Source organism: Somniosus microcephalus, chromosome 11 (genome assembly GCF_052327205.1).
Source record: "Somniosus microcephalus isolate GS21.2 chromosome 11, FLI_Smic_1.0, whole genome shotgun sequence".
Classification (NCBI taxonomy): Eukaryota; Metazoa; Chordata; class Chondrichthyes; order Squaliformes; family Somniosidae; genus Somniosus; species Somniosus microcephalus.
The window spans coordinates 217,725,820-217,749,810 of NC_140997.1; the positions used below are offsets into that span (position 1 = coordinate 217,725,820).

Here is a 23,991-nt window from a genome sequence, read left to right on the forward strand (position 1 = left end):
CCTGCTCATCAATGCTCAGTTTGGGTTCCGCCAGGACCACTCGGCTCCAGACCTCATTACAGCCTTGGTCCAAACATGGAGAAAAGAGCTGAATTCCAGAGGTGAGGTAAGAGTGACTCCCCATGACATCAAGGCAGCGAATGATTCCCCATGACATCAAGGCAGCATTTGACCGAGTGTGGCATCAAGGAGCCCTAGTAAAATTGAAGTCAATGGGAATCAGGGGGGAAAACTTTCCACTGGCTGGAGTCATACCTAGCACAAAGGAAGACGGTTGTGATTGTTGAATGCCAATCATCTCAGCCCCAGAACATCATTGTAGGAGTTCCTCAGGGCAGTGTCCTAGGACCAACCACCGACAGCTGCTTCATCAATGACCTTCCCTCCATCATAAGGTCAGATGTTGGGATGTTCTCTGATGATTGCACAATGTTCAGTTCCATTTGTAACTCCACAGATAATGAAGCAGTCCATGCCTGCATGCAACAAATGTGAGGAGTCACACAACACCAGGTTATAGTCCAACAGCTTTATTTGAAATCACAAGCTTTCGGAGCGCTATTGAGCGGAACAGGCAGGTCAGCGGCCGGGAGGCGGAAGGAGATTGTGGGCGCAGGGAATGCAATGGACCCGAGGCTGGGTTTAAAAGATTTATAAATATGTAGTGTAGGCCTGAGGCCCCGAATAAGAGCCCACAGGCTCCGTGTTTCCCCAGTTACAGGCCTGGTCAGTGACCGCCCGGGTGATCCAGCTCACCGGCCGCCATCTTGGACAGGGCGGGTCTCACGGCGCATGCGTGGTACTTTGGGCAGGAACAAAGAGTGGACGGGGCTTCAGTGTCTCTGTCAGTTTGATTGTTCTTTGATGTAATGTTTTCCTGACTGACCTGTTTGGACATCTGTTACGTCCGTGTATAATAAGACACAGACTGCGGAGAACGGTACAACAGGTGTTTACTCAACGTGGCTCACACTGCAACTGATCTGTACAGATTACTACTCAGTGTTATATACAGGTGTGGTCACTGCCGGTACTGCAGTATACATGAGCTGTAAAAAATAGTTCCCTCCTTAAAGGTATATTACAATTCCTCCCCTTTTAGATTAACAGTACCATAACACTCATTTAACAATTAAATATCAAACTAATTACAATTAACACTTTTAACATGCAACATTAGCTGAAAATAGTCTATTTATATATTCAGTCTTTGGGGAGGCTTCCTGATCCTTTCTGGATAGCGCCTTTCCCGAGTGTCTTGCTCTTGGTGCGGAGGCGATTCTGGCCCCCTGTCGTCGGTTGGTTCATCAGCTTCCGATGCTACTGCTTCTGGGGTAGATGCGACCTGTACGTCGGGTTCATCACCAGGTACGTATGGGCGAGGCATGGGGTTGACTTGTTCCTGTGACTCTAGGATCTGGTCAGCATGGCATCTCACGATGCTCTCCCCAACGTCCACTGTGTACATTAGTGGGCCCTGCCATGTGCATATCGTTCCTGGCTGCCATTTTTCTGTTCGGTAGTCGCGGGCCAAGACTGGTTGCCCCACACTGAAGCTCCTTGTTGGCTTCTCATGGATGTGCTGCAATTGCTTACTCTCAACATCTCTTCGTACGTTTGGTCTGAGCAAATCCTGGCGAGATCTTAACCTTCGGTTAAAGAACATCATGGCTGGGGCCTGGTTGGTGATTGCATGTGGCGCATTCCGGTATGTCATTGTACATAGCCTTTATTGCCTTCTTAATGGTTTGTACGAACCTCTCAGCCAATCCATTTGTGGCTGGATGATACGGGGCGGATGTGTAATGCCTTACCCCATTCTTTTTCAAGAACCTCCGGAACTCTTTGGACACAAACTGTGGTCCGTTGTCGGAGCAAATCTGTTCTGGCAAGCCATTCCTGGCAAAAATGGTCCGTAGGACTGCAATAGTTTTCTCCGTGGTGGTGGAGGACATTTTGATGACCTCAGGCCATTTCGAGTGCGCATCCACGGCTATTAAAAACATTGAGTCCATGAATGGACCAGCAAAATCAATATGCACCCGTTGCCATGGAGATGAGGGCCACTCCCATGGGTGTAGAGGGGCCTGTGGTGGTGCATTTTGGACTTTCTGGCATCCTGAGCAGCTCTTGGTCAGGTCCTCGATTTGTTTATTGATTCCCGGCCACCACACATAAGCCCTGGCTAGGCTTTTCATTTTTACCCCTCCCAGATGACCCTCATGAAGCTCATTGAGCACTCTATCCCTTAACTTGGGTGGAATTACCACTCGGGATCCACACATCAAGGTCCCCCGGCACACTGACAGCTGTTCTCTCCTTGTCGAGAATGCTGGCAACAGTGAGTCGCCATGTGCTGGCCATCCCTTCACCGTCAAATCATATACCCGAGGCCGTGTCGGGTCATTTCGGGTTTCCTTTTCGATACAAGCATTAGTTACCGGTAAGTATTCAACTATAGTCGAATGGAATATTTCGACAGGATCCACTGCTGGTGCTTCCTCCGCAGTAGGCAGTGGCAGGCGTGATAGCCCATCAGCATTTCCATGCTGTTTCATGCCCTTATATTCAATCTCATAGTGGTGCGCCCCAAGAAAAAGTGACTATCTTTGTAGTCGTTGCGCAGTCATCACCGGAACGCCCTTCTTCGGATTAAAAATGGAGACAAGAGGCTGGTGATCTGTCAGCAAGGTGAATTTCTGCCCGTGCAGATAGCGATTGAACTTTTTCACTCCCCACACTAGGCTGAGGGCCTCCCTGTCAATCTGGGCGTAGTTACGCTCGGCTGAGATTAGTGATCGTGACGCAAAGGCTATTGGCCTCCCTGAGGCGTTCGAGAATTTGTGCAACAGCACCGCTCCAATGCCGTAGGGTGACACATCACATGCCAACCGAATTGGTAATGCCGGGTTGTAATGGGCCAATACCTCTTTCGATGTGATTAGTGTTTTGCTCTTCTGGAAAGCTCATCTACATTCGTCACTCCACTTCCATGGCACCCCAGTTTGCAGTAGGGTGTTCAGTGGGTGTAGTATTGTAGACAAATTTGGCAAGAACTTATGGTAGTAGTTTACCAGCCCGAGGAACGACCTCAGTTGTGACACATTTTCCGGTGCTGGTGTTAACTCCTCGCCGTCAATGAGGAGGATCTACCCCTACCTTGGGGGATCAGGGTTCGCTGCTTTAGGAGACTAAACACGCCGGTCAGTCTATCACTTTCTCAGTAATACACAAAGTCAGAAACTGTAAAATAAGTAAAGTTTTATTAAGGTAATCCGGTACCTGGACTCACTCTGAGAAATCCTTTGTGTCTGCACACAAGTATGCCTCCCCAAGAGTGAGCCCCGAGGCCCACGGAGCTACAACATTTATACATTTTCATACATTGCAAGTCATGGGAAAACAGGAAACTAGGCAATCACGCGTTCCGTGAGTCACTTGTTTTTTTTTACAGAGTTTTGCTTAAGTTTCGCATTTTTTTTAGACATAAGTGGGTGAACTTTCAACAGATAGTGACCATGAGACTGCTACACCAGTTATCTTATGTCACCTTGAGTGTGGTTAGGGAGTAGAACATTCTGCTCCTTCTGTTCCTTCTTATCTACTTCTACTGCATTCCAATAGTCCTGCATCAGTTTTTTTTACATTTAAACTTTTAACCCATGTCAACTAGTCCATCATGCCTTGCAAGGCATTTGTAAGGCAGTATATGATTAATCTAACTTATCATTGGAGCCTTGACTACTGCCTCAATCTTCTCTGGGGACTTATGTAACCCCTCTTTATCGATAACGTGGCCACAATACGAGATCTGTTTTCTAAAAAACTCGCATTTGGGGCGGTTAGCTCGGAGCCCATATTCCTGCAATCTAGTGAGCACCTGCTCCAGGTTGGCAAGGTGATCACTGTCATTTTCGCCCGTGACCAGGATGTCGTCCAAATAACACTGGGTCCCTGGGATACCTTGCAGGACTTGTTCCATTGCCCTCTGCCAAATAGCCGGAGCTGATGCTACCCCGAATACCAGCCGGTTGTATTGGTAGAGACCTTTATGGGTGTTGATTGTGAGGTTTTTTTTGATGCTTCTTCTACCTCCATTTGCAGATACGCCTGGGCCAGATCAATCTTAGTGAAGCGTTTCCCTCCAGATAGCGAGGCGAAAATATCTTCAATCCGCGGAAGTGGATATTGTACGGTGTGAAGGACCGGGTTCACTGTTACCTTAAAGTTCCCACAGATGCGAACCTTCCTTGGTTCCCCAGGCGTGCTGCTCAACGACTTTTTCATCACAGGGATGATGGGTGTAGCCTACTCGCTCCAGTCTACCTTGGACAGTACACCTGAACGTTCCAGACTCTCCAGCTCTGCTTCGACGGCTGGGCGGATCGCATAAGGTACCGGTCTGGCCTTAAAAAATTTTGGACTTGCGTTTTCTTCCATTTTAATCGTCGCTGTCATGCCTTTTAGTGTTCCGAGTCCTTGCTGGAACACTTCTTTTGCGTCAGTTAGGATCTTTGACAGTCGCCCAGGTGTGACGTCGTCATCCTTTTTGTCAGCCACAGTCAGTGCCTGTATGGAATGCCAATCCAGTTGTATTTTCCGGATCCATTCACATCCCAGTAATGGTGGTCCTCCATCTTGCAATACATACAGGTCTAGTTTTGGTGTTTTCTTACCGTTATATATAACGGTCACTTTTATTTTTCCTTTGGGGTAGACTTTTTGCCCCGTGTACGTCTTCAAAATAATTTTTGTGTCTCTCAAGGGTATGTGTGAGAATAGCCGCTCGTAGTCCCGTCGGTTTATGACTGTTAGGGCTGATCCTGTGTCCAATTCCATCTTTACCTGGACTCCTGCTAACTTGAGAGTGACCCAAATGGTTCAGTGATCCTCCGTTGTGATCACATTACGTAGTTTCAGACAACTCAGTTCCCTGCTTTCGGAGTCGTTATCACTCTTTTGTTCGTCTGAACTATTCTCCGTCATCTTATGTACCTTCTTGTACTTTCCTTTGGTAGGTTTCTTATTGCTGGTTTTCTTTCCCGACCTGCAGACTCGTGCCATGTGTCCTACTTTTCCACACTGTCTGCACACTTTGTCTTTGAACCAGCAATCATTCTGGTCGTGTGTTGTTCTGCCGCAGCGATAGCACTTCTCTGTTCCATATGACATTTAGTTTGTGCCATATTCTTGCGGTCTCTGTTGTATCTCTGCAGCGCCCCGTGCTGCTGCTTCATATGATACCACAATGCTGAAAGCCTTTTCCAGCGTAAGGTCCTTTTCAGATAAAAGCCGTTTCTGGGTTCCTTCACTTTGAAGCCCACACACAAACTTGTCCCTTAAGGTATCTGCCAGTCCCGCTCCAAACTGGCAGTGTTTCGATAGTTTGCGCAGCTCTGTTAAATAATCAGCATTGCTTTCATCCTTATGCTGGTTCCGTTTGTGAAACTTGAATCTTTCTGCTATCAGCAGCGGTGTGGGGTTTAAATGTTCCTTTAGTATCGTTACTATGTCTTCAAAACTCTTTTCCATTGGCTTCGTTGGGGTTACTAGATTTCGTAATAAACCATACATCTTTGCACCCATTAAATTTAACAATACCGACGCTTTCTTGTCATCTGACACCTCATTTGCCTTGCAGTACACCTCTATTCATTCGACATATGTAGTCCAATCTTCGACTTCATTGTCAAATGCGGTGATACTGCCACTCTTCGGCATTTTGGGTGTGGTTTAAAATGGCATCTCCCAATGGCTTAAAATGGTGTCTCCCGCGCTTTCCTTCCTCCCCCGCTGCTGCCAACGCCGCACTCTGCGGTCCTCGTGGCAATGGCGGCGCCTCGCGGGTTTCTGTGCGTCTCTCTCTCCCTCTCTCCGACGCTGCTCGGCCCCTGAACACCGGCTGCGCCCTGTGCGCTCTGCCCTCTCTCTCCCCCGTCGACGCTGCTCGGCCTTTTGCTGTGCCGCTCGGTCGGGCTCTAGCCCGCCGTTGTCCAGGAAGGGTCTGCACACTACCTGTTGCCAGCCTGTTTCGCTGGACCACCTCGACTGGAAAGCCAAGCCTGGCTCTCGACAGCCTCCCCCGCAATTCTCGAGTCTCTGCTGGATGACTGGGCGGTTGCCCGTGGTCGACGCCCGAGTCTCTGGCCTTGACCTCCAATTCACTGATCTCCAGGAATGAATCCCCGGGAGGTGATGCAGAGTTGCAGGTAGGTTCGAACCTGCCTCGTCGCCAATGTTACATCCGTGTATAATAAGACACAGACTGCGGAGAACGGTACAACAGGTGTTTACTCAACGTGGCTCACACTGCAACTGATCTGTACAGATTACTACTCAGTGTTATATACAGGTGTGGTCACTGCTGGTACTGCAGTATACATGAGCTGTAAAAAATAGTTCCCTCCTTAAAGGTATATACATTACAACATCATTCACACCTTTGATTGCTGTGATTATCTCTCTGCCGAGGTGTGATAAAGAGCAGTTAGAAAGATTACCTGTAATCATCTGGCAGTGTTCTGTGACTATATATGCAGTGTCTATATGCATCTCTTCACTTCACCTGACGAAGGAGCAGCGCTCCGAAAGCTTGTGATTTCAAATAAAGCTGTTGGACTATAACCTGGTGTTGTGTGACTTCTCACATTTGTCCACCCCAGTCTAACACCGGCATCTCCACACCATGCATGCAACAAGAGCAGGACAACATTCAGGCATGGGCTGATAAGTGGCAAGTAACATTTGCACCACACGGGTACGGTAGCATAGTGGTTATGTTACTGGACAAGCAATCCAAAGGCCTAGACTAATGATCCGGAGACATGGGTTCATAATCCCACCATGACTGCTGGGAAATTTAAATTCCATTAATTAGATAAATCTGGAATAAAAAAACTGGTATCCGTAATGGCCAAGAAACTACCAGATTGTTGTAAAAACCCATCTGGTTCACTAGTGTCCTTTTGGGAAGGAAATCTGCTGTTGTTACGCTGACTGGCTTATATGTGACTCCAGACCCACAGCAATGTGATTAACTCTGAAATGGCCTAGCAAGCCACTCAGTTGTATCAAAGGGCAATTAGGGATGGGCAATAAATGCTGGCATTGCCAGTGACGCCCACATCCATTGAACAAAAACCACAAGTGCCAGTCAACGACCATCTCCAACAAGAGTCTAGCTACCTCCCCTTGACATTCAACAGGATTACCATCACCAAATCCCCCACCATCAACATCCTGGGGGTCACCATGGATCAGAAAGCTAACTAGACCAGCCACATAAATACGGTGGCAACAAGAACAGTTCAGAGTCTGGGTATTTTGCAGCGAGTGTCTCACCTCTTGACTCCCCAAAGCCTTTCCACCATCTACAAAGCATAAGTAAGGAGTGTGATGGAATACTCTCCACTTGCCTGGATGAGTGAAGCTCCAACAACACTCAAGAAGCTCAACACCATCCAGGACAGAGCAGCCTGCTTGATTGGCACCCCATCCACCACCTTAAACATTCACTCCCTCCACCACCGGCGTACCGTAGCTGCAGTGTGTACCATCTACAAGATGCACTGCAGCAACTCGCCAAGGCTTCTTCGACAGCACCTCCCAAACCCACGACCTCTTCCACCTAGAAGGACAAGGGCAGCAGGCGCATGGGAACACCACCACCTCCAAGTTCCCCTCCAAGTCACACACACCATCCTGACTTGGAAAGATATCATCGTCGCTGGGTCAGAATCCTGGAACTAACAGCAGTGTGGGAGTATCTTCATCTCACGGACTGCAGCGATTCAAGAAGGTGGCTCACCACCACCTTCTCAAGGGCAATTAGGGATGGGCAATAAATGCTGGCCTTGCCAGCGAAGCCCACATCCCATGATTGAATTTAAAAAAGCAGCCAGGCCTGTAAAGTTGTTATTGGCAATTGGGATCCATGACCCCATCTCCTCTAATGGTTTCTCCTCCTGTGATTGGACAATTACCTCTGGTATGCCCCAGGACTCCATCCTTGGTCTCCTACTAATCATCATCTGCATGCTATCCCTCAATGACATCGTCTACAAGCATGGGGTTAGCTTCCACATTTATGACATTGACACCCAGCTCTACCTTTCTGTCACCACCATTGATTCCAGGTAGACCCCAGGGGTGCGGACCACCATGCTGGCTGTGTAATCATAGGGCATCCCCACCCCAAACACCAGCCCGCACCTCCTTCACTCCCAGTGGCTCTGGTGGAGCCACCCTCCATTACCAGCACCTCCTGTCCGAGAGAAAATGGGAGTGGTGGTTAAGATTTAAACTTGTTAAAGTCAACGTTAAGGCTGGGAGTGTATACAGTGTCTAGTAGAAAGATGCTGTTCTTCAAGCTTGCATTGAACTCATTGTAGGTTAGAAGCCAAGGACAAAGACATCAGAATGGGAGTGGAATGGAGAATTAAAGTGGCAAGTGATCGGAAGCTCAGGGTCACTATTGCGGACTGAACGGAGGTGTTCAGCAAAGCGATTATCCAATCTGCGTTTTGTCTCCCCAGTGTAGAAGATACCGCACCGTGAGCAGTGAACACAGTATACTAAGTTGGAAGACGCACAGGTAAGTTGCTGTTTTTCCTGGAAGGAGTATTCTTCTTGTAACCCTAGACAGTTTTAGCAGGCTATTCATTCCTGGGAGGCATCACAACTGAGTCACCTGATGTTCATATGCCCACACTTTTTAGTATGGGTCATTGCATGGTAATCATTAGTCCTGCCTGACTTTATCCTCCCTAGCCTAGTTTTTCTCTTGTAAATAAAGTGAGCGTTGGCTCGAATATCTCATGATCAGATTCTGGTTTATTTGCATTTTGTAAAAGGGTCAAGAGTTGATCATGTTATACAGGACTAATAAAATTTGGACATTTCACAATTAGGAACAGGAGTAGGCCATTCGTCCCCTCGTCTGTTTCGCCATTCAATCAGATAATGGCTAATTCATAGCGAGAGGGTTCGAGTACAGGAACAAGGATGTCTTGCTGCAGTTGTACAGGGCCTTGGTGAGACCACACCTTGAGTATTGTGTGCAGTTTTGGTTGCCTTATCTGAGGAAGGATGTTCTTGCCATGGAGGGAGTGCAGCGAAGATTCATCAGACTAATACCTGGGATGGCAGGAATGACGTATGAAGAGAGATTGGGTCGATTAGGCTTATATTCGCTGGAGTTTAGAAGAATGAGAGGGGATCTCATTGAAACTTATAAAATTCTAACAGGACTAGACAGACTAGATGCAGGAAGGCTGTTCCCGATGGCGGGGGAGTCCAGAACCAGGGGTCACAGTCTAAGGATAAGGGGTAAGCCATTTATGACTGAGATGAGGAGGAATTTCTTCACCCAGAGAGTGGTGAACCTGTGGAATTCTCTACCACAGAAGACAGTTGAGGCCAATTCATTAAATATATTCAAGAAGGAGTTAGATATATTTCTTAAGGCTAAGGGGATCAAGGGATATGGGGAGAAAGCAGGGACAGGGTACTGAATTTGGATGATCAGCCATGATCGCATTGAATGGCGGAGCAGGCTCAAGGGGCCGAATGGCCTACTCCTGCTCCTATCTTCTATGTTTCTATCTGTACCTCAAAACATTTGCCCACCTTTGATCCATATCCTTTGATATCCTTACCTAACAAAAATCAATCGATCTCGGTCTTGAAAATTTGAATTGACCCAGTATCCACAGACTTTTGGGGGAGAGTTCCAGATTCCTACTACGTAAACTTGAGGTCATCCAAAGCTCGGCTGCCCGTGTCCTAACTCACACCAAGTCCCGTTCACCCATCACCCCTGTGCTCGCTGACCTACATCGGCTCCCGGTTAAGCAACGCCTCAATTTTAAAATTCTCATCCTTGTTTTAAAATCCCTCCCTGGCCTCGCTCCTATCTCTGTAATCTCCTCCAGCCCTACAACCCTCCGAGATATCAGCGCTCCTCCAATTTTGGCCACTTGCGCATCCCCGATTTTAATCACTTCGCCATTGGCGGCCGTGCCTTCAGCTACCAAGCTCTGGAATTCCCTCCCTAAACCTCTCTACCTCTCCTCCTTTAAGACGCTCCTTAAAACCTACCTCTTTGACCAAGCTTTTGGTCATCTGTCCTAATAGCTCCTTATGTGGCTAGGTGTTACATTTTATTTGATAACGCTCTTGTGAAGCTTCTTGGGACGTTAAAGGCACTATATAAATGCAAGTTGTTGTTGTCCCTTATTGCGTGGAAAAAGTGCTTCCTGATTTCACTCCATATGTTTTCATTCTTAAGGGGGGAGGAGCATGGCTGATTTTTAAAAGCAAATCAGTGCCGAGTGGCTCTTGATAGCTCTGTTCTATGTTTGTTATTCTGATTACTGTGATAAAATAATGGCTTGGACTCTGTGGGCTGCCTAACCACTGGTATAAACAAACTGCAGCAGCCGATTGCCCAGTGTGGCAAACCTTTTCCTCAGCAGTTATTTCATTAAGTCCATAATCTTGCTGGTCGAGTCTTGGGGGGTTTTTGCTTCCACCTTCTCAGTCCTGGGAACATGACAGACATTCTGTTGGTTGCATTTAACTCACATGGCAGGCAACAGCCCCGCCTTTGACTCCCTCTCATTGGAGGCGGCTGCTTGGCTTTCGCTTTTGATTTGCTGAAATTGTCGCTGCCAATCAATGGATCGGCGATTGCGGGAAGTCAGGCGCCTGGAAGAGAGAAAAATAAACGCGGATGCGATCGGGAGCTTTGACAGGAGAGCTTTGAGGATCAGAGACATCACGTAATCGAGACCCTAAGGGTAGGGAGACTCCGGGAACCGGCGCCTCAGAAATGAAGTTGTGCTCGGATACAACAAAAAAAGCAACTTAAAACCAAAAACTGATATTTTATTTTTGGGGGGACTCTAATCTGTTCTTTCTTTCACAGGTCCCGTTGAACCCAAAGCTCTCGCAGGTAGTGTTCTTGGTTGAGGGACCTATACAGGGAATGACGCCTAATTAAAAAGGTTTGATGCAAATCTTATGATGTTTTTTGTACTTTACGATAATTGGCAAAAGAACCAGTGTGTTGTAATCTGGAAGGCAGTGCCCCAGAAGGGTGTTGGAAGCAGATTCAAGAGTAACTTTCAAAAGGGAAGTGGATAAATACTTGAAAGGGTGAAAATGACAGGGATATGTGAAAGAGCAGGGGGGGGGGGAGGGGGCAAATTGCTCTTTCAAAGAGCCAGCACACAGGCAGGATGGGCTGAATGGCTTCCTTTTATAATCAGGTACCACTCCTGGGTTTCTTCTGTACCGTTGTGTCTGTGACTTCTCACATTTGTCCACCCCAGTCCAACACCAGCATCTCGACGTTGTGTCTGTGTCAGGGTTACTCATTTTAGTCTAAAAATTATACTTATTTTGATTTATTTTGCTCAAAAAAAGTAAGGATATTCCTCTGTATTAAATAGGTTTGCAATCTGTCCTGCTTTTATAGATCATAAATGTCACTCTTAACCATTTCACCAAGCTGACAGTCTTGATTACAAGGGAAGGACACCACACAAGGCAGTTGAGGCCAATTCATTAAATATATTCAAGAAGGAGTTAGATATATTTCTTAAGGCTAAAGGGATCAAGGGATATGGGGAGAAAGCAGGGACCAGGTACTGAATTTGGATGATCAGCCATGATCTCATTGAATGGCGGAGCAGGCTCGAGGGGCCGAATGGCCTACTCCTGCTCCTATCTTCTATGTTTCTATGTTTCTATGACACTTGTCAGACTGCCTGATATCTGTCCTCATCAATGACACATTTATAGTATAGCACCAGCAGCAATAAAAAAGACTTGCATTTATATAGCACCTTTCACGACCTCAGGACGCCCCAAAGCACTTTACAGCCAATGAAGTACTTTTTGAAGTGTAGTCGCTGTTGTAATGTGGGAAATGCGGCAGCCAATTTGCGCACAGCAAGTTCCCACAAACAGCAATGTGATAATGACCTGATAATCTGTTGTAGTGCTGTTGAGTGAGGGATAAATATTGGCCAGGACACCGGGGATAACTCCCCTGCTATTCTTCGAAATAGTGCCCATGGGATCTTTTACGCCCACCTGAGAGAGCAGACGGGGCCTCGGTTTAACGGCTCATCTGAAAGATGGCTTCCTTGAGGTATAGGTAGCTCTGGCCATGCTACTGGCTTCTTCACATTCCATTTGCAACCAGCGCCTAATTCATGCACACAATACATATGCAACAAGTGCAGCAACGTGAAGGTGTTTCATACCACAACGTTGAAAACCTGTAGACGCCCAATATTATGGTTTCTGGCTGTTTGTCTGAGCACCGTACTGGCTCCATCGGTTGCAGGAGATCCATGCAAGACTTGGAATGCGAGACATTTCCCTTGGGCTATACGGGTGGACAAAGCTGCTCAGTCTACTGGTGGCCCCAGACTATGACAGACCCTGTTGGTCATTCCAATTCTGTTGCCATTGGGGATAACATTATTTCTGTAGCAGCCATATAAAACCACCTCTTTTGCCGGTGTGTGGACTCTCTGGAGATAGCAGCACTTTCTTCTTTACTTGGGCATATGTGGGAGTGTGAAGAGTGCATTGAGCCCTTGGATTCTGCCACTGTAAGCCCTGGTATCATCGTTTATATTAAAGTTGCACTGTGCCCTCGAGCTTTGAGTTCACATGAAGCCTTAAAAATTGGGTTCCTACAACTTATCTGTTAGTGCACAGTCAGGTCTTCAACAGGTTAGGCTTACTGAGCAAGGTCAGACCTATATACCTGTTGAAATGGCCAGGGCAGCATCTGTTAACTCTGTTTCTCTCTCCATGGATGTTGCCTGGCCTGCTGAGTTTTTCCAGAGTTTTCTGTTGTTATTTCGGATTTCCAGCATCCGCAGTATTTTGCTATCGTACCTGTTGAAATAATGAGTTGTGTTTATTAGTGAAGCAGAGTTGTGTCAGCAACAGATGTTGCCGTGTTTGTAACAGACCAAATGGTACCTCTGCTGAAACTAATGAATCTGTGTTTACTTAATACATTGTGTTACATCCCCACAATTCACACACGTATACAACAAGTCCCAGTGAAAATACATTTGATATGGCAAACCCACTGCCTTTTCCATAATTCTTTTCCTTTCTTCTATTTGAACAGCATGAGGTTTAATTACATGGAGAACGTGAAGAGACTGATTCACTGAAGAGTGAAGTGTGAACAAGTGTAATGGCCATGATCCTGACTAAAGCAGTAATCGTTCTGCTATGCGTGTGCACTTTGACCCTGGGACGACGACTGAAACAGACAAAATCTCCAATTATATTGAATAAGCCGTTTATAACGGTGTGGAATGCTCCCACTGCAGCCTGTCAATCCTTGTTTGGCGTTGATCTCAATCTGGGAATTTTTGACATAATTGCAAACCAGAATGACTCATTTACTGGGCAAAAGGTCACCATCTTTTATTATGATAAACTGGGCTATTACCCCTATTACACTGAAAGTGGGGTTTCTGTAAATGGGGGTGTCCCACAGAATGCCAGTTTGAAAGATCACCTTGCAAAGGCCCAAATAGATGTGGAAAAACTAGTACCACTGAAAGACTTTGGTGGGTTGGCTGTCATTGACTGGGAGGCCTGGAGGCCCTCGTGGATAAGGGACTGGGATCAGAAAGATATCTACCGTGATAAATCAAAAGAGCTGGTCCAAAGGAGACATCCTGATTGGTCTGAGAGTCAGGTGGTAAAGCAAGCACAAAATGAATATCAACAAGCTGCCGGTGATTTCATGGGACAGACATTGAAGATGGCAAAAGATCTCAGGCCTTGGGGCTTGTGGGGCTATTATGGTTTTCCCTGTTGCTACAACAGTGACTTTTCCAATAATTACACTGGAGAATGTCCAGATATTGAGATGAAGAGGAATGACCGTCTGAGGTGGCTCTGGAAGGAAAGTATTGCCCTATATCCAAGCATCTACCTGGACCTTCAGCTTCGATCAACGGAGAATGCGCACAAGTTTGTTCATTATCGAATCAAGGAGGGCCTCCGTCTTGCTCAAATGGGAGCAAATTACAGTTTGCCTGTCTTGCCATATGCTAGGATTGTGTATGCCAACGCCACGGACTTCCTGACTGAGGTAATCTGTATGGTTCTCCGCTCTCCAGGAAGACGCTCATGTGGTGGGGGGGAGGGTGATTCCATGCTCCCAAGCTTCCAGTGGGGAGCTGCACTTGCAGGTCGGAGAATTGGTCAGTAATGTTGTAGCCCACTGTCCAACCCACACTCCCCTGGGAGCGCAGGATTGCGGGATCACCCCAATAATCCCGTCTGAATCCAAAGTAGCACAGTAGCCCAGGGTAGCAATGTCTGAGCGGGACAATTCAAATACTGAGGGGGGTAGAGTTTCTACTTTGGTGCATTTGGCCATTCTGCTTAAATTAATTTGCATATCGCCAAACGCAAAATCTGCTGTGAATCAGCACAATCAGGCAGCGTTTTAAAACGTCATTTAAAAAAAATGCTTTAAAAATGTTCTTGATATATTTAAGAGTGGTAACTTGGTAAAGTTTGATAAATAGAACTGAAAATGGGTTATCACAAAAAAATAAGCATTTTAAATCACAGTGTCAATCTACCACCTAGTAAAAACATAAGAATTAGGAGCAGGCGTAGGCCATTCAGTCCTTCGAGCCTGCCCCACCATGCAATAAGATCATGGCTGATCTTCTACCTCACCTCCACCTTCCCACACTATCCCCATATTCCTCGAGTTCCTTAGTATCCAAAAATCTATCGATCTCTGTCTTGAATATACTCAACGACTGAGCCTCTGTGGTAGAGAATTCCAAAGATTCACCACCCTCTGAGTGAAGAAATTTCTCCTCATCTCAGTCCTGAATGGCCGACCCCTTATTCTGAGACTGTGACCCCTGGTTCTTGACTCCCCAGCCAGGGGAAACATCCTCTCAGCATCTACCCTGTCAAGCCCTGTAAGAATGTTATACATTTCAGTGAGATCACCTCTCATCTAAACTCTAGGGAATATAGGCCTAGTCTACTCAATCTGTCCTCATAGGACAATTCCCCCCCCCCCCGCCATCCCAGGGATCAGTCTGGTGAACCTTCGTTGCACCCACTCCGAGGCAAGTATATCCTTCCTTAGGTAAGGAGACCAAAACTGTACACCGTACTCCAGGTGTGTTCTCACCAAAGCCCTATACAGTATAATTGCAGTAAGACTACTTTACTGTTATACAGGTACTCCAATCCTTTTATAATAAAGGCTAACATACCATTTGCACCTGTGAGTAACTCGATTTTAAATTACTGAAAATGACTTTTAAAAAAGATACAAAAATACTTTTTAGTTAGATTGTGGTACAGTAGTCAGTTCCTTTAGTAATTTTTTTTCAAAAGTTTCATTGAAAACCTTTCAAAACGTTCCTATTGGTGTCCTAGTGCCCAAAGGACCCAGTTTAATTTTTGAAGCCTCCTCGAAGGCCCGCAAACGAGTCCAATTAGCGGAAAGACCCAATGGTAATTAATTCACCCTGGGGCATGGCCAGTTTTGTCAGCGGGACTTGCTTCCAGCACGATGTTTTTAAAACTAGCGCAAAAGATTGCAGAAACTCGAGTTGCGGCAAACGCAATTTGCACTTAAAATTGCACGATCATTTGCGCCGGTTACGGCGATATCGGGCAAATTCCGATTAACAACAACAACAACTTGTATTTATATAGCGCCTTTAACGTGGTAAAACGTCCCAAGGCGCTGCACAGGAGTATTTTAAGACAAAAAAAATTGACATCGAGCCACATAAGGAGAAATTAGGGCAGGTGAGCAAAAGCTTGGTCAAATAAGTAGGTTTTAAGGAGCGTCTTAAAGGAGGAAAGAGAGGCGGAGAGGTTTAGGCAGGGAATTCCAGAGCTTGGGGCCTATGCAGCTGAAAGCACGGCCACCAATGGTTGAGCGATTATAATCAGGGATGCTCAAGAGGGCAGAATTAGAGGAGCGCAGATATCTCATGGTGGGGGGGGTGGGGGGCGGGGATGGGAGGGGCGAGGCCATGGAGGGATTTGAAAACAAGGATGAGAATTTTGAAATCGAGGCATTGCTTAACCGGGAGTCAATGTAGGTCAGCGAGCACAGGGGTGATGGGCGAACGGGACTTGGTGCGAGTTAGGACACGGGCAGCCGAGTTTTGGATGACCTCAAGTTTACGTAGGGTGGAATGTGGGAGGCCAGCCAAGGGCCCAACCAGTGCAGTCGAGCGCAAACTCTAGGCCTGTGTTTTTCTGAAAATAAAATGAAAGGATTCCCAAAGGAAATATGTGACTGAGCCAAACAGACCCGAGATTTCCTCGCTTCAATTTCTAGTCTGCAATGAGTTAGTTGATCTCAATTGGTCACCATAATTGGTCTCTAAGCCTTTGGGCTAGGAGAAGAAAATCATCCAGGGTTACCGCTCTTAATTGCTGTCCATTGATCCTGTTCGAAATTGTGTACATATGGACAACTCCCATATCAAGCTTGGTTGTGATACCCTCCAAGGTGAATAGTCCACCCAAGCTCACTGTCTAAACTCAGTATGAAAATGTTTTCTAATAATTAGCTATGGTAAACTGATGAAAGACAGGAATTGCTGTGAAAGAGAAAGCTCGGAGCACAAGGCGTGAATGAACATAATGCTCAATACAATTAAAAGTTGGGGGGTTTTTTTTGAACAGAAGTTTATTTTGCATCCTTTGTTCAGCCTCTGTGCAGAAATCCAAACTAATCACCACAGCAGAAAACATATCCCAGGCAAACTGTTGGGTTAAGAGGCTGTGACAAAATCCAGTCCGACAGCCTGTGATGGAGGTGCGACCAGAATCCCAAGCAGGAACATCACCATTTTGTCTTTTCCTTCATTTTTCAGATTGACTTGGTCCACTCAATTGGAGAGAGTGCAGCGATGGGAGCTGCGGGGATTGTCCTTTGGGGGAGCTCAGAATATGCCCACTCTCAGGTAACATGTGTCATTTGGTCATTTTTGTAATGAAATATTAGCGCGCTTCTATTTTAGTGATGTTCCATACCTTCAAGGCTTATTTTCCAGGTTTCAAACTTTATTCAATCTGATAACCCAATCTTCATCACAGTTCTCCACTGCCCCGCTCTTTCTACCAATTACAAACCCCATCCTGAGCCAGACTCCACTTTACAAACACATTTTTTTATTGAGAAACCAAGGTAAAGAGCCAAGGCTCATAGAACGGGACGCCAGAGTTGAAGAAAAATAAGAGAAATTAACTTGGGTTTTAAAAGAAAGACTCGCATTTATATAGCGCCTTTCACGGCCACTGGACGTCTCAAAGCACTTTACAGCCAATGAAATACCTTTTGAGGTGTAGTCGCTGTTGTAATGTGGGAAACACGGCAGCCAATTCGCGCACAGCAAACTCCCACAAACAACAATGTGATAATGACCAGATAATCTGTTTTTGTTATGTTGATTGAGGGATAAATATTGGCCAGGACACTGGGGATAACTCCTTCGAAATAGTGCCATGGGATCTTTTATATCCACCTGAGAGAGCAGGCGGGGCCTCGGTTTAACGTCTCATCTGAAAAACTGCACCTCCGACAGTGCAGCGCTCCCTCAGCACTGCACTGGAGTGTTAGCCTAGCTTTATGTGCTCAAGTCCCTGGAGTGGGACTTGAGTACAGGAACAAGGATGTCTTGCTGCAGTTATACAGGGCCTTGGTGAGACCACATCTTGAGTATTGTGTGCAGTTTTGGTCGCCTTATCTGAGGAAGGATGTTCTTGCCCTGGAGGGAGTTCAGCGAAGATTCACCAGACTGATACCTGGGATGGCAGGAATGAGGAGAGATTGGGTCGATTGGACTTGTACTCGCTGGAGTTTAGAAGAATGAGAGGTGATCTCATTGAAACTTATAAAATTCTGACAGGACTGGACAGACTAGATGCAGGAAGGATGTTCCTGATGGTCGGAGAGTCCAGAACCAGGGGACACAGTCTAAGGATAAAGGGTAGGCCATTTAGGACAGAAATGAGGAGGAATTTCTTCACCCAGAGAGTGGTGAACCTGTGGAACTCTCTACCACAGAAGGCAGTGGAGGCCAGTTCATTAAATATATTCAAGAAGGAGTTGGATATATTTCTTAAGGCTAAAGGGATCAAGGGGTATGGGGAGAAGGCAGGGACAGGGTACTGAATTTGGATGATCAGCCATGATCGCATCGAATGGCGGAGCAGGCTCGAGGGGCCGAATGGCCTTCTCCTGCTCCTATCTTCTGTGTTTCTATGAACTCACAACCCTCTGACTCAGAGGTGAGGGTGTGCTACCAACTGAGCCACAGCTCATACTGACAAAAGTCTGAAGATTGCAGGAAGAAGATAGACTGATTTAGGTAAACATTGCCACAATTTTGAGACCCTGGAAAAGAGCTTAGAATAGAGGACACTGCAAAAAGTGAGTCCTGATTTCAGCACAGAGAGGATCTAGGTAGGTGTAAGAGGTAGAGGGCTGCACATTTAAATATTCTCCCTCCCCCATTCTGTCTCCACGCTGTTCTTAATAGGAAGGCTGAGATTACACAGTCTACCTTTCAGACATAACAATGGATATCGGAGCTACATCGATGGCCAATTGACTATGAGATGTCATTACCTGGTACAGAAAAAGACTTTCTACCCCACTTTAACACCCCTCCCCAGTTATTAAAAAAAGCGTGCAATCCAAATTTTAAAAGTAATTTGGTGTACCGGCACGGTATGGAATAAAATGATTCAGAATTCAGGTTCACTTTATAGTTGCCTGCGCAACGATTTCTCAGTCTCCACGACACCATTGGACTATTTGAAGGTGAAGGAAATACATTTTAAAAAGCAGGAAATATAATTAATGAAACCTTTTGTTTCCTGTTTAGGAATCTTGCCTTGCTTTGAAAGCGTACATCAATGGAATGCTGGGTAACTATATTGTTAATGTAACAAATGCTGCAATGATCTGCAGTTGGTTGCTGTGCACAAGCCACGGCAGATGTGTTCGAACAAGCAAAGATGCCCACACTTATCTGCACCTAAACCCAGACTCCTTTGCCGTGAAAGTGAACCCTTCAGACAAAGGCCCGGCATTCTTCCTGTGGGGACAGACAGCTAAGGAAGACATGAGAGAAATGGCAGCCAGATTTCAGTGCCAGTGCTACAGTGCATGGATGGGAGCACACTGCGAGATCGCAAACAGATAGAGCAGTGACGCAATGTAACTTTTGGTCCGGACTTCAAAGGTGAACAAACACTAACCTGCAACCATGGTTTACTTTATATTTTCATGAGTGGGGTTATTTTGCTGAATTTGCTTTTCTCTGGTATTACATTAAACTTTATACACAATGAATATCCAAACAAGCATTTTGCGCACAGGTCACTGACTTGTTTTTCTTTTTTTTCCCATTTTTCTCACCATTTTTCTCATGTCTTGATGGTCAAAAACATATGATGTAAGAGTGTCATAAGACTAAAAGCCTGCGTAAACCAGGGTGCTACGAACGTGGCATCTATATGATTGGATTTTGGGTTTCGGTGTGAGCCAGTGATTGGTTCAGGAGGGCTCCATAGGTTTTGAATGAAAGTAAAAGTATGAGAAAGAGGTCTTAACAGCCACAAGTTGTAGAAGATTTCAGGAGTAGAAGATTACAAGACGAATCAAGGTGACAGTGGGAGACAGAGAGAGAGAGAGAGAGAGACAAGAGACACAGTGTGCAGCCTACTCACGATTGTGGCTTCTACCCAGAGTATAATGGGTTAATATAAGTCTCAATTATATTTGTAAACTGCTGCTCGAATACTGTAATGTATTAAGTCTTGCTTGTGCTGAATAAAGTTAAACCACTGTCCCCAATACGGGTCAACCTCGAATCATTTGGAACCAGGGTCCCTCTGGGACTAGGGGGCATAGTCTTAGAATAAGGGGCTGCTCTTTCAAAACTGAGATGAGGAGGAACTACTTCACTCAGTGGGTGGTAGGTCCATGGAATATGCTGCCCCAAAAAGCTGTAGAAGCTACATCATTACATAAATTTAAAACAGAAATAGACAGTTTCCTAGAAGTAAAGGGAATTAAGGGTTACGGGGAGCGGGCAGGAATTTGGACGAGTCTAGGTTCGGACCGGTCATGGCCCTGTGGGGTAGCGGAGCGGGCCCAGGGGCCATGTAGCCTGATCCTGCTCCTATTTCGTGTGTCTAATTCTGTTAGATTCAGGAGATGGTTCTGTGATAGTGGATTGGCGGTTAGGATCAGATCAGCCTTGATCTTATTGAATGGCGGAGCAGGCTCGAGGGGCCGATTGGCCTACTCCTGCTCCTATTTCTTATGTTCTTATAGCTGATGTTACTCCATCTTCACAATAAAATCACAGTTACTTGTATCAAAGTGGGGTATGAAAGCAGTGAATAGTATGTCCCATCGATGTTGAAAAAATATTTTTCTCTAGTGCCCCTCCTAAGCTACACCATACTACAAGCCCCTCCTTCTTCCTGAATCCTTAGTCTTGAAATTAAGACTCATTGCTCTGTCTCCTGTTGAACTCATTCTTTAACAGGACCTCAATACTGGAACTTCTTACATCCCTTTGTCATTTTTCCTTGTTGTTTTCAGACTTCCAGAACCTATTTGTGTCAGCTTGGCTCAGTTGGCAGCACTCTTGCCTCTTAGATCAGAAGGTTGTGGATTTCAACTCATAATCTAGGCTGGGACTCCACTGCAGTACTGTATCATCTTTTGGATGAGATGTTAAACTGAGGTCCTGTCTGCCTAAATATTAAAGATTCCACAATGTCATTATTCAAAGTAGAGCGGTGATTTCTCAACTGCCCGATACTTCTCTCTTGGCCAATCGTACCAAAATAAAACAACCAATAACTGGTCGTTCATCACATCACTTTGGGGTATTGCTGGTGTAGCGTGGTTGACCATAAATCGGCAGTCACCGCACTTCAAAAAGTAATTTATTCTATGAAACATTTTGAGAAATGTGATACAAGATATATAAATTAAAGTCTTACTGCTTTCTGATTTCTCTCTTTTTCAAACCTCGCTGGTGACCAGGATTAACATAGGATAGAATCATAGAATGATGCAGCACAGAAGGAGGCCATTTGGCCCATCATGCCTCTTTGAAAGTGCTACCCCCCACTCCCCTCCATAGCCCTGCAAAATTTTCCCCTTCAAGTATTTATCCAATTCCCTTTGAAAGGTACTATTGAACCTGCTTCCTCCGCCCTTTCAGGCAGTGTATTCCAGATCATAACAACTCGCTGTATAAAAATTGTTTTTCTCATGTCGCCTCTAGTTATTTTACCAATTATCTTATATCAGTGTCCTCTGGTTACCAACCCTTCTGCCATTGGAAACAGTTTCTCCTTATTTATTTACTTAATGATTTTGAACACCTATCAAATCTCCTCTTAGCCTTCCCTGCTCTAAGGAGAAGAACCCAATTTCTCGTGTCTCCAGAGAAATAACTGGAGTCTTTCATCCCTGGTACCATTCCAGCAAATCTCCTCTGTACCCTCTCCAAGGCACTGACGTCCTTCCTAAAGTGTGGTGCCCAGAATTGGCCGCAATACTCCACTGGAGCCTAACCAGTGGTTTATAAAGGTTTAGCATAACTTCCTTGCTTTTGTGCTCTATACCTCTATTTATGAAGCCCAGATCCCATTTGCCTTTTTAACAGCCTTCTCAACTTGCCCTGGCACCTTCAAAGATTTGAGTACCTTCACCCCCAAATCTCTCTGTTCCTGTGTCCCCTTCAAAATTATACCATTCAGTCTATATTGTCTCTCCTCATTTTTCTCACCAAAATAAATTACTTTATGGCCCTTTATTAGGAGAGTTGTTGAATTTATTATTGTTAATGTTCAGTAGAAAGCACATGTGGCTCAGTGGGTGGGTAGCACACTTTGGCACGTCCGGTGGTCGTGAAAGTCTTTTTTCACCTTCTCTCCACCTGGTTCCCTACATGCGGTGGGGCGGTGCAGTTCGCATCCAGCGGGAGGCGCCGCCCGGCTCCTCCCTCCAGCGGGAGGCGCTGTCTCCGGCGGCCCCGCTCCGCTCCACCCTCCAGCGGGAGGCGCTGCCCCCGGCGGCCCTGCCTCGCTCCTTCCTCCAGCGGGAGGCGCTGTCGCCGGCGGTCCCGCTCCGCTCCTCCCTCCAGCGGGAGGCGCTGTCTCCGGCGGCTCAGCCCGGCTCCTCCCTCCAGCGGGAGGCGCTGTCTCCGGCGGCTCAGCCCGGCTCCTCCCTCCAGCAGGAGGCGCTGTCCCCGGCGGCCCCACCTCGCTCCTCCCTCCAACGGGAGGCGCTGTCCCCGGCGGCCCAGTTCCGTTCCTCCCTCCAACGGGAGGCGCTGTCCCCGGCGGCCCCGCCTCGCTCCTCCCTCCAGCGGGAGGCGCTGTCCCCGGCGGCTCAGCCCCGCTCCTTCCTCCAGGGGGAGGCGCTGTCCCCGACGGCCCCGGTCCGCTCCTCCCTCCAGCGGGAGGCGCTGTCCCCGGCTGCTCAGCCCGGCTCCTCCCTCCAGCGGGAGGCGCTGTCCCCGGATGCCCCGCCCGGCTCCTCCCTCCAGCGGGAGGCGCTGTCCCTGGCGGCCCCGGTCCGCTCCTCTCTCCAGCGGGAGGCGCTGTCCCCGGCGGCTCAGCCCGGCTCCTCCCTCCAGCGGGAGGCGCTGTCCCCGGAGGCCCCGTCCGGCTCCTCCCTCCAGCGGGAGGCGCTGTCTCCGGCGGCACCGCCTCGCTCCTCCCTCCAGCGGGAGGCGCTGTCTCCGGCGGCTCAGCCCGGCTCCTCCCTCCAGCGGGAGGCGCTGTCTCCGGCGGCTCAGCCCGGCTCCTCCCTCCAACGGGAGGCGCTGTCCCCGGCGGCTTCGCTCTCTCTTCAGACCGTCGCCAGGTCGGGGGCACAGGGACAGCGGTACCGAAATGAACACGTTAGTGTTTGTTGGCGATCACTTTAACCATCTGGGGGACGGTGGCTACGAGAAGTCGAGGCTTGAGCCGGAGCTAGGCCTCCTCTGTGGGGGGAAGCCTCGGCCTCACCTGAATGGGTGCTGGCGTTTGAGTGAGAGAAGCAGGGCATTGGGCAGCGATAAATAATTCACCCGGCAGTACAGCCCTTGTTCTGTAGTGAATAAATCTCTGCTTTGTGGCTCTAGAGCCAGTAATGGTGGAATGTGGGGCATGAACACAGTGTGTGATACTGCAGAACCTGTAATTGGCTATGCCGGGCAGAAAGCACAGTGTTTAGCAATGTAGAGCCAGAAATCGGGAATGTCAGGGCATGAAGCAGTGGTTTTGTGTGTGTGGTGTGTTTGCAGCCTGCAGTCAGAAGTGTCAGGTAACTAATTGAAACTTATAAAATTCTGACAGGACTGGACAGACTAGATGCAGGAAGGATGTTCCCGATGGTCGGGGAGTCCAGAACCAGGGGTCACAGTCTAAGGATAAGGGGTAAGTCATTTAAGACAGAGATGAGGAGGAATTTCTTCACCCAGAGAGTGGTGAACCTGTGGAATTCTCTACCACAGAAGGCAGTTGAGGCCAATTCATTAAATATATTCAAGAAGGCGTTAGATATATTTCTTAAGGCTAAAGGGATCAAGGGATATGGGGAGAAAGCAGGGACAGGGTACTGAATTTGGATGATCAGCCATGATCTCATTGAATGGCCTTCTCCTGCTCCTATCTTCTATGTTTCTATGTGTTTAGCAATGTAGAGCCAGAAATCGGGAATGTCAGGGCATGAAGCAGTGGTTTTGTGTGTGGTGCCTGCAGTCAGAAATGTCATGAAGCCAAGTGTAGTTTTTCTACTATGAACCAGCAGTTAGCAATGCCAGAGGATAAAACACAGACGGCAGTGCCTGCAGTCAGGAATGTCCATGCACAAAGTAAGGTTGTATGTGAGGCACTACGGAGCCGCTGTGAATGCCCTGT

The 23,991-nt window shown here is 47.1% G+C and overlaps 2 protein-coding genes across 4 annotated transcripts in view; both read left to right on the top strand.

The window, feature by feature from the left end:
- The first annotated feature begins 10,673 nt into the window (after positions 1-10,673).
- On the top strand, positions 10,674-19,912 carry LOC147111245 (hyaluronidase 1-like). Its single transcript, XM_086001959.1, has 5 exons — positions 10,674-10,799; positions 10,928-11,006; positions 13,160-14,140; positions 16,923-17,012; positions 18,939-19,912. The coding sequence occupies exons 3-5, from the start codon at positions 13,229-13,231 to the stop codon at positions 19,257-19,259; spliced, it is 1,323 nt and encodes a 440-aa protein (XP_085858085.1). The 5' UTR covers positions 10,674-10,799; positions 10,928-11,006; positions 13,160-13,228; the 3' UTR covers positions 19,260-19,912.
- A 2,950-nt stretch (positions 19,913-22,862) lies between these two features.
- LOC147111246 (hyaluronidase Ccc Hy-1-like) overlaps positions 22,863-23,991 on the top strand; it is a 67,369-nt gene continuing 66,240 nt past the window's right edge. Inside the window, exon 1 of one of the 3 annotated variants that reach the window (XM_086001961.1) lies at positions 22,863-22,988. The gene's annotated coding sequence lies outside the window, so the exon portion shown is untranslated. The other 2 variants (XM_086001962.1, XM_086001960.1) reach the window with 2 other exon arrangements.

Excerpts from the sequence above, each read along its gene's own strand:
- LOC147111245 (XM_086001959.1), top strand. The coding sequence starts at position 13,229 with ATGGCCATGATCCTGACTAAAGCAGTAATCGTTCTGCTATGCGTGTGC. Across the intron at positions 14,141-16,922 it reads CCACGGACTTCCTGACTGAG|ATTGACTTGGTCCACTCAAT; the intron begins GTAATCTGTATG and ends TTCATTTTTCAG. Across the intron at positions 17,013-18,938 it reads CAGAATATGCCCACTCTCAG|GAATCTTGCCTTGCTTTGAA; the intron begins GTAACATGTGTC and ends TTTCCTGTTTAG.